The sequence below is a fragment of the Mesitornis unicolor genome, unplaced genomic scaffold (assembly GCF_000695765.1).
Source record: "Mesitornis unicolor isolate BGI_N332 unplaced genomic scaffold, ASM69576v1 scaffold49162, whole genome shotgun sequence".
Taxonomy (NCBI): domain Eukaryota; kingdom Metazoa; phylum Chordata; class Aves; order Mesitornithiformes; family Mesitornithidae; genus Mesitornis; species Mesitornis unicolor.
In genome coordinates, this window is record NW_010168129.1 from 13,354 (window position 1) to 22,991 (window position 9,638).

At 42.3% G+C, this 9,638-nt stretch overlaps 1 protein-coding gene across 2 annotated transcripts in view; it reads right to left on the minus strand.

Moving 5' to 3' along the window:
- Nucleotides 1-19: 19 nt before the first annotated feature.
- The window catches only part of GABRP (gamma-aminobutyric acid (GABA) A receptor, pi), a 12,606-nt gene continuing 2,987 nt past the window's right edge, over nucleotides 20-9,638 (minus strand). The window contains exons 3-9 of one of the 2 annotated variants that reach the window (XM_010178902.1): nucleotides 8,887-8,954; nucleotides 6,687-6,904; nucleotides 5,737-5,819; nucleotides 3,507-3,644; nucleotides 2,038-2,190; nucleotides 1,294-1,487; nucleotides 20-334 (exon numbers count right to left, since the gene is read on the minus strand). In XM_010178902.1, the coding sequence (XP_010177204.1) occupies nucleotides 20-334; nucleotides 1,294-1,487; nucleotides 2,038-2,190; nucleotides 3,507-3,644; nucleotides 5,737-5,819; nucleotides 6,687-6,904; nucleotides 8,887-8,954 (1,169 nt within the window). The remainder of the gene's footprint in view (nucleotides 335-1,293; nucleotides 1,488-2,037; nucleotides 2,191-3,506; nucleotides 3,645-5,736; nucleotides 5,820-6,686; nucleotides 6,905-8,886; nucleotides 8,955-9,638) is intronic. The other variant, XM_010178903.1, reaches the window with a different exon arrangement.

A 9,638-nucleotide genomic window follows, 5' to 3' on the forward strand; every position in this document is an offset into this window, starting at 1 on the left:
ATGAAGAGACTCATTTCTACTAAAAATATAGGTAATAAGCCCAATAAAACACATTGACCAGCATGAAAAACAAAGGGAAAAGCAATTTGGAATAGTGGTCTATATTGCTGGGGTTCTGAATTGTGAAATAACCAATAATTCTGTGCATTTTGTTTTTCAAGACACGCTTGATTTTCTCATGAGTTTTCATGGTCAAGTCACTGCAGTTAACATTATCGCTGGAAAGCTCAATGCTTGTCAAGCTGATTTTCCGTTGATAGCTGGCAATGGAGCTGTTGAGGATGTTAGTGATGTTGACTTCTTCCATTTCTTTAGTAAGTTCATTTGCAGGCCCCTAGGAAACAAGAGCATGCAGTTAGTTTTAGGGTTTGTCTTCTCCTGCAGAGGAAGATTGCTTTAATCAATAAGGAGACCATAAGAATAAAGATAAAAGAACACAGGTTCATACATGTTCACCAAAACCTCCAATATTCAAACATACCTTTCAGCTACTGCCTATTTTCAGAAGTGCCTGAAGTCCCAGAGATACCTGTATTTTCACCACCGTATTTCTAGAGGTATTTTGAGATCATTGAGGGAGTCTCGCTCTGTCACCGATCAACCTAACATTCATCAAGACATCCATCTCTTCACTTCTACACAGTAACTTAATGGCTGGGGAAATCAGCAGTAAGGTGGGGAACCTCCTATCCTTCCAACAGGATTTGGACCCTTGCTTTCCATTGCACTACAATCACACCTGACTATTTAATTTCTCCCACTAAAGCAGAGCACTTTGAACAATTCACTCTCTCACACAACCCCCACAGAACATTGTGGCACTGATGTCTGATACTGTGTTCAGGGAAGGGAGGAAGAAGGGCTCAGCTTTCCTGTGGCAGAGCAAATTACCTAATTAGTGTCGTAATGAGAGCTATTCCACAGAAGAGTGATGGCGTGTCTTATGCTGCCTCTTCTTTGGCTGCAGTTTGAAAGGAACAGAGGTGCTTCATGCTCTCACATGAGCTCAGCTCAGGGCTACAGTCCCCATGCTGGTGGGAGGCCAAAGTGGGTGCAGTCCCGTGACTCTAACATGACTGCCAGCTAAGGCTGCAGTTTTTTCTGCTGGAGTGCAGAAGTCTACATCAAGAAACCCAGTGGTCTAGTGCTATTCACACATTTCTTGCACACAAAATTTTAGATTTAGTGACAATTAGGAGAAGCAATTCCCTAACAGGAAGACCATTTGTCAATGGAGGGCTAATTATTGTTGATCCAAGATAACCGGGCTAATTAAGGTAGATCAGGCCTCACCTCTTGAGGTGCTTTAGCTGCACACTTTTGTGATGAGCTGTAGTGAGCTACTGCATATTCCACAAGGGCACCAAAGATGAAGCTGAAGCAGATGCCGAGGTAAACATCAATGGCCTTAATAAAACAGTTGGTTTTTGAAAGTGAACTTCGTGAGCCAATCATCAGAGTTGTCATGGAAAGCACCGTCGTTACTCCTTGGAAAGCAGAAAAGGCAAAACCTTGTCTTGTGGATGCTTTGGAATAGGCTTGGCCTACCCTTCTGCACGTGTTGTCACTATTACTAGCCAGATAGAGCACGTCACTTCTTACCAAATCCAAATCATCCATCAACTGAAATGCTTTGTGTAGCACTAGCTACAAGCTTCACACAGGCTCTTCCTGCCTCTGACAACTTGGCTCCAATAGGCACTTGGCTCTTTGATTTTTCTTGCTTTTAGTAAAAAAAATCACCCCTCCCTGCCCCCTCAAAAGCCCATCACAAAGAATGTGTGCTCTGTCCTCTGCTCTCTGCTGTGAAGCTACCACAAGCCTTGGCCACATGCAGCTCTGCAGGTGGGCAAGAGTGTCAGCCACAGCGTATCATCCACGCTTCATACCGCTAACCCAGCTCTGCCACAAGTGAAAGCAGAACGTGAGCAGACCACACATCACTGAGCAGAGAGCTCAAGAAAACTACTGTCTTCTTGGCCCTCGGAGGCTCCCTTGCCTGCCTTAATCTTCTCCCTGCCTCAGGCAGTAACTCACCAATGCAGGTTCTTGCAGGCACTGAATCCAACGTGATCCAAAAAGAAACCCAAGACAACATGACAAGCAGAGTGGAGGGCACATAGGTCTCCAAAATGAAGTAAAGGACATTTCTTCTCAGCTCAAACTGCAATATCAGTCGGGGGTAAGTGCCTGTTCAGGAAAGAAAGAAAAAGTGAACTTGAGATTCCCAAGGACACTTGAACTGAAACTGGGACAGCCCAGCACCAGCTCTTCAGCTGATGCACCTCAGCAGAGCTGCACTAAAATCATGGGAGATGCATTACTTACACAAGGTTGACCTCTTGCCTCAGAGGTCTTACTTATCCAGCGTATCCTAGATGAGAGGACACGTATGCACAGCATTTGCTGGACAAGAGACATCTAAACCAATGTGTGGCTTGCAAAGCGGGTCCTCAACTTAATCCACAGTGAAGACATTTTATACCAGTGTGTTAACTCAGAGCAGAGAAGGGCTGATGCTTTCATCTATTCTCTTCTATTCAGCACAGCACATTATTCCCAGTAACTGCTTTGAAGGGGCATTGCCAAGTTCAGTCCTATCTGATGGCTGAGAAAGAAACAAAAGATTTTCCTCTCGATATCAGTGTGCTCTGGCTCACACCCCAGAGCATCCCAGTACCTTATCATCTCAGGGATTTAGACCCCCTGTATTCATTAGTAATTTGTGATCTTTAATAACTGTGTCTTTTTGTGCTCAAAAAGAATCAGCCAATTCTTTAAAATCAATTTGTTGTGTTACTGACACAAGGGTTCTGGGCCTGGATTGCTAATATTTTCAGGAGCTATTTCTGCTGTTTAAACAATAGTTCCCTTTAAATGTAGAAACAAAACCCCTGTTGTTTGTGAGCTGTGTACACTACAGTAAACAACAAACCATTGTTATTTTTAAAACCTGGTGGTTCCAAGGAAGTTGTGCCCTCTTTCGTAGTGTCTGTGTTTGGAGACAGGAGTATTTACACTGATTAAAAAAAAAGGCCTTGAATTCTGATGTACAAAGCAATCTTAGACCATCGTAACAGTATAGAATTTTAATTTACTAACAAAGGTATATTTTAAAAGCTAATTTTACTCCCAGTTACTGTAAACATGGCTCTCTGTAATATTTGTAGTCTGCACATCTGGGAGGAAGGGAGAGAGCGTTCATTTGGGTGTATGTGGAGAAGGAAAGAGGTGAAGCATAAAAAAAACAATTTGAAAATTCATCAAGTGAATATAGCATATTAAACCCCCAAAATTTCCATGGATTTCCATCTTACAGAATATCCTGATTGCAACTAATTGGATTTCACAATCTTTCTGTCTGTCTCTTTTTGTGAAATTAAGATTTGCTAAACACTTGTTGGTTTAGGGTTGAGTCAAAAGATACTGGCCCATAGAAGGGAAGGGAGGTGGGAGGGGGGACACTTAAAGAGAGGTTTTCCTGCTTTGCGGTGTCACTGATTTACCTGTTTCCTGCTGTGACTTCGAGACCAGGGTACAGTAACGTTCCACTGTGTACTGAGAGAGCCGCAACTTTTCTATGCCATGGACAGAGTCATTTCCTCTCAACCACGTGAAGATGACATCATTTTCATCATAGCCCCCTAAAGAGAACATAAATAACTATTTCAATCACTTACATGGGGTATTTCTGTTTTAAAATATCATATATTTGTGTCATCCGCAGTTTCATTACGTGCAGCAGGATGCAGTGATCACTGCAGTGATCAACCCTCAAACGTGGTCTCTTCAGTCACGAGAGGAGAACAGGAGAAATGCAGAAGTTAAGAAAAGCAAATACAGATCCTGTTGAGCCCCTTACCAGCTAGCAGCCGCACATTGCTTTGAACCGTCTAGTCAAGTGCTTAAAAATACCAGAAAAGGCATTTTCAGTTAGTCAAGAGCTCGGAGGTGAGACTGCCATGTGGCTGTGAACCAGGCTTTTCTGACTGCGTATGCATTCTCCTGAAAACTTGCTCACAAAAGCAGCTTTTTCTACAAATCATTCCTCCTTGCCCCCAAAGGCTTTAAGTTACTGAGGACAAATAAATGTTTCTGACATTTAGGTTACCCTGAGTTCCTACCTCAAAATGGTGAGCCAGATGAGATCAACAACTCAAGCAGTTATCGGTAAGCTCCATATATGCCAGCTGAGTAATTGCCTCCAGGAATGTAAGGGATGGCATAACGTGACCTCAGGGTGGACTGAGGGATACCTCAGTCTGAGGGAGAAAGCTCTTATTTAGTCACCAACCTGCCATTCACGTCAAAAATTTCACTTCATTTAGGAAACAAGCCCATCAATCTCATTAATTTGATTCTTTTATTAAGTGCCTTTCTTTGAGAAAAGGAGTAGGGGTGCTTTGATTCTGATAATAACCTGCTCATCCTGCTAGAAGGAACAAGATGCAGTTGCAGCTCTATTTTTATCTAATTGTGTTTTTTATTAGACACAAATTACCAGAGCTTGAGTATGATGAACTCCTAAATGAGGTGTCCAGGGTATGAATCCCTGTGTAGAATCCTAAGTGTGTGACTTTTCAAAGTTTCTAAGCTGTTTTATAAATTGTGGTTAGTTGGGAAAATTTTATAATAAATGATAGATTGTTGTTAATTCATCTGGTGTATATTTAAATAGCATTATTTCTGGGCACTTATCCTAATGAAATCTCCAGTGGGCAATATGCATGTAATTTCATTGGAATTATACAGCAACTGAGCATGATGTAGGACCCAATCACTTTTAAAACAGGCCCAAACAAGCGATGCTTTAGCAGAAGAGGTCAATCATTATTACTTCAAGAGCTGTTCTTGGTAATGAAGTTAACCATGGTGAACTAATATGATTTTAATGTGAAAATAATCTGTGCTTCCATAGGTGCTTCAAGTTGCAACCCCAGAAGTTAAAGTCTGGTCTTCTCAGTATTGAGATTGTAGACTTCTTTTTGTGACATGAAGTGGCAGATGGTTGCTAACTTCTTGTGGAGCTTCACAGAGACAGAAGAGCAGCCTCATAGTGTCCTAAATTTTGCTGCAGTCTTTGCATTTACCTGTTATCAGTTTACAACCAACCTCACCATGGATGAGCTTTTAAATTAATTGAGAGAAGAACTCACTGTTCCTTTTCTTGAGGCTTCCAAGGCTGAGACTCCTCTGGTTGATGAGGGTCCCATCGTCTGCACTGCTGTAACAGACATCCCTCACAGAGAGACATATACCACAAAATGGGGTTTGCCCTTAGTTTCAGTCCATGAGTGCTAGAGGTACATTCAACTCATATTTTAGTAAGAGCCACCCTCCACACTGCCTTTCCACAGTGAAGCTTTGGGAGGTGCAACACGTGGTAGATACTTAAAAATGTGAAAAGTTGCTCCTTGCTGTATTCCATCCCGTGGACTTACCCCACAAGTTAGTTGTGAAGATGCTTTGAACTATCTATTCTTTAATAAAAACATGATTACTTATCGCTCTTTTTATACAAGTTGCACAGTGACAAGAATCCTCTCAACTGTGGATTACAGCACAAGCATTTGAAGAATGATGAAGCAAAGTTGTTTTCTTTTGCACATTAGTCTTTGCAGGAATAAAAGTGTACTCCAGAAAGCCACTGTGATGAATCCAAATAGTCAAGATGCACAGTTACAGATGAATAAACACATTTAAAATAAAGGCATTTTTCTAGAATGTGATACTTACAGCTTTCCAGCTGCAGTTTGCATGTTTGTGTGTCCATTGGATATTTTGACAGGTCCATGTTACAAGCAACAGTAGTAGTGATTCTGTTGGAAGAGAAAGAACTCCATTACATGCTTTATTGCGACTTTTGAAATATCTCTGTTTTTCATAGCAAACTAGACCCCAAAGACTGCTCTGTCATTTAGATGATTCTGGCCTATGAAATGAACGGACTGATACAATCAGAGAGAACCCTCCTTAAGAAAATACGCTCTCTGCAGTCCCACTGACGTAAGCATAACTGAAGAAGGAATTTTGCTTTGCTGTGTGGGCCATTTAGTGTAGATTCACATGTCTTCCAGTGCTACAGTTTGCAGATCTTGAGACGTTACCACTTGTCACCTGAGGCACAGTAACTAACTGCGCACGTCCTCTGGCTTGCTCTGATGTGGAGGGTAAACGAGTTAGTTTATGGCAGCTTTACTTTGCAGTTCAGGCACCTGAGACACAGTTACTGTGAGCTGAGAAGAGAGAACTGTCAGAATTGCTAACACAATTACAGTGCACATTTCTGCAGTACATGTACAAATGTGCTTTTGCTAAAAAGCAGAGATCATGGCTACATGGCACTGGATAAGCAAGAAGTTTCCCACTATCTGTTAAACTTTTACTGCTACGATGTCCTCCCTCCGTTCCTCCTCTGCCTCCATCTCACTGGTCTTGGTTGACACCTAAACTTGGGAGCTTCCTGAGCAGCCACTGTGCTCAGGACACTGCATGTTCCATGGTAGGAAATCCTGATCCTTGGCTGGCATTTCCAAGTGGCCAGAACAGGGGGCAATGGATCAGAAGAGTATGGCCACAGTTGGCTTGTTGACCTCAAACTCATTACCCATGACAGTTGATATCCAGCATAATTCTGGAAACCTATTCTGAAACATCAGCAGCAGCAAAGCCAAAGGTTAATTTACCTTAGAGCATACAAGATAGTCCCATTAGAGAACAATCTTATGAGGCGGTTTCCCACAGTGACGTCATGCAGGAAGGACCTTTTTGACTCCACAATGTACGTGTCTGGTACCCAGAGCAATTCCACTAGACGAGCATCCAGCGTGAAGCTTTTGTTGCCATGAAAGACCAAGCGGGGGTCTGTCCAGCGCTGCCGCAAATATATAGTAGCTGTGTAATCCTGGGAAAGAGAGCAGCACCTGTGAGGATGCATGTCCAGCACCCCTACACACAGCGACAGGAGACAGAACACACGTTTGTTCAACTTACCGCAGCTCAGCTTCAGATGCATGCAGTAAACCTGGTAGATTTTGGTCATAGTTTTTACTGTATTACATTTCTCATATACTCTAAGGTGTAGTGTTTGAGATCTCAAGATTATACTCCTTGTACTTTTTTTTTTAAATGAACCATTATTGTAATTGATACTTTTGTGACTATTTTGCAGATAAAAAACCAAATGGGAAGTGCACATGAGGCCACACAGCAAGTCACTGACACTAAGAATCAGTCATTGTCTAAAGTTGGAAAATTACACATGTACTATAAACATGATTATGGAAGAAACATCAGCACTTTGGAGAAAAAAGGTAAGCAAATCCAACCTGTTATTTCACCAAACTCTTATAAAAACCAAACAAATGAAAAAACAAAACTTGTAGCATCTTTTTTTAATAGTTGTTCTGAATCTAAGTACACTCTAGGATTAACTTGAGAGTAGCCTGCCGAAATCTCCCTGCAGTGACTGGAGTATTTTCCCAGTGTCCCATCACAAAAGCATAAAGCAATTCTCCGCTCTAAAGATAATTCCTTCCTGAGGCTTCTGGGTGGACACAGGGCACTGTTGTACTATTTCACTTCTTTCCTTATCGATGAAGTAAATGCAACCAGTAATGCCCTTTATTTTCAGAAGATCTCTGTCACAGACAGATACTGACAATTGTGTTAACAACACAAAGTTGCTGTGTTTTACCACTGATAAACACACAGATAAACCTCCTGCCTGTCTGCGGAGGATGAAGCAGTTCTGTTTCATTCGATCTGTAATTTGTAAAATGCTTTAAGAGAAAAGGTCTATGTAAATACCAGCTATCAGTGTTTGGCTTTCGCAACTTCTAAAATTTTACTCTCGGCCTGTGACAGAGAAGAAACCATGTCAAATAATGCACCATTATAGTTTTCAATACAGTGAATTATAGTGGTGTCAAAAGTGAAGAATTTAATTCACATTAATTTCCAGCTTTTTTTGAGTCACAGATTAAGCCTCTGCAATGTTCTTCATGTGGACAGAGCAATTTAGATGGCCCATTAAGAAGAAAAACTCCAGAACAGGAACTATTTCACAAGGCCCTTTAATTAAGTCAGAGGTAGGCAAGTAATTGTGTTGCTTCTGCCCCTTCCCCAAAATGAACAGATTTATCAAAATTACAGTATTTTTTTAGTGATCTTTTTAAATTTCTTGAGGGAGAAAGAAAAAAAGGCAGCAATGGTGTTCTTGAAGATGCTTAAATTAAGTGTTGAAATTGTTCCTGACTGAACTTTGGACTGTTTATACTGAAACCATTTGCTGAATTTACCCAAGTTGCCCATAGTTTTGGTCAACTTGAAACAGGAATTTTCAGCAGTCAGTGTTCAAAATCCAGCTGTTACCAGAAGTGGAAGGAACCAAGACTCATCAGTGGTGGGAAGATGTTCTCTGAATATTTGAAAATGGTTTCCTGGGATGACCAGTCCTTTGAGCGTCAGAGTGTGTCACAGCTCATTTCCCCTTGAAAAGAAACCCTGTCTGAAACAGAAACATACAACAGAAGCCACCCCTACCCTACACAGAGGGCTGCTACACGGAGGAAAAATAAGGGAGAGGAAATGCCATGCAGAACTGATTGTTTCCATTTCCAAGGGCCTTCTTTTCCAGGAGTTGCTGGGGTTTTGACCAGTAGGACCTTTGGAACCATCTCTGTTCACTTGCAAGCCCACATCACTATAGCATCTGCATGGTCTGCAGTCATAAAGGAGCCCTGTACTCATCACACCTCTGAAGGTGGTCAGCCGACACAGAAAAGCAAAGCAGCTTGAATATGGCAGTTTTTGTGCTGAACACACAGAAAAGTCTTTCAGGCAGAATCTACTCATCTCTTATAAAATAAAAATTCTTTCACTTACCATGTCGCTCTCAGATATACTGGAAATACTTGCAATGTCCAGACTCATTGCAATTTGTACAGGTTCTCCTGTAGAGGGAAAGAAAAGGTTAGGCAGAGAGAAGTGAAGAGCGAGACACAATAAAACTGCTCAGGATGCTGTGCAGTGTGGGCACTGTTTGCAGCATCATGGGCCATCTCTAAACTGCAGAAGCCCAAAGGGTTAGACACTGTTCCAGAGCATTAGACTCACAAATGACATCATGATCCAAAATAAAGTTATCACTGTTAGGGAGCTGGAGTTCTGTGTTTGATGATGATTGCAGAGAGCAAATATCCAGCTATGAAGATCAGCAGTTCAGAGAAGCAGTGGTGTTTGCCGAGGGGCAGGCAGCCAGGGCCAGTGCGTCCCCTTGTTACCCTGTCCACAGTGGCAGGAACGGTAAACTTTGTTCAAAGCACTTTTCACACACACACAGCTCTCAGAGGGCTTTCCACAAGCAGGTAGTGCTCAGCATCCCTGTTTCTCAGAGAGGAAACACTGAAAGGCAGAAAACTTCAGTGATTTCCGACTCCGTGCACTGAGTTACAAACTGGAAGTGCAACAACCTCTGCCTCGTTTTACTTATGCTGTTACCGGTCTATTTACAAGCAAATTGTCAGCACCGGAGCCTGCCTCTCGGCAGCCCGCCTTTCCCAGCACTCCTAGGCCCACCGCCAGAGGGCAGCTCCTCCCCGGGAATGGCGGCGCTGGGGCGGGCGCGCCGGGCCCTG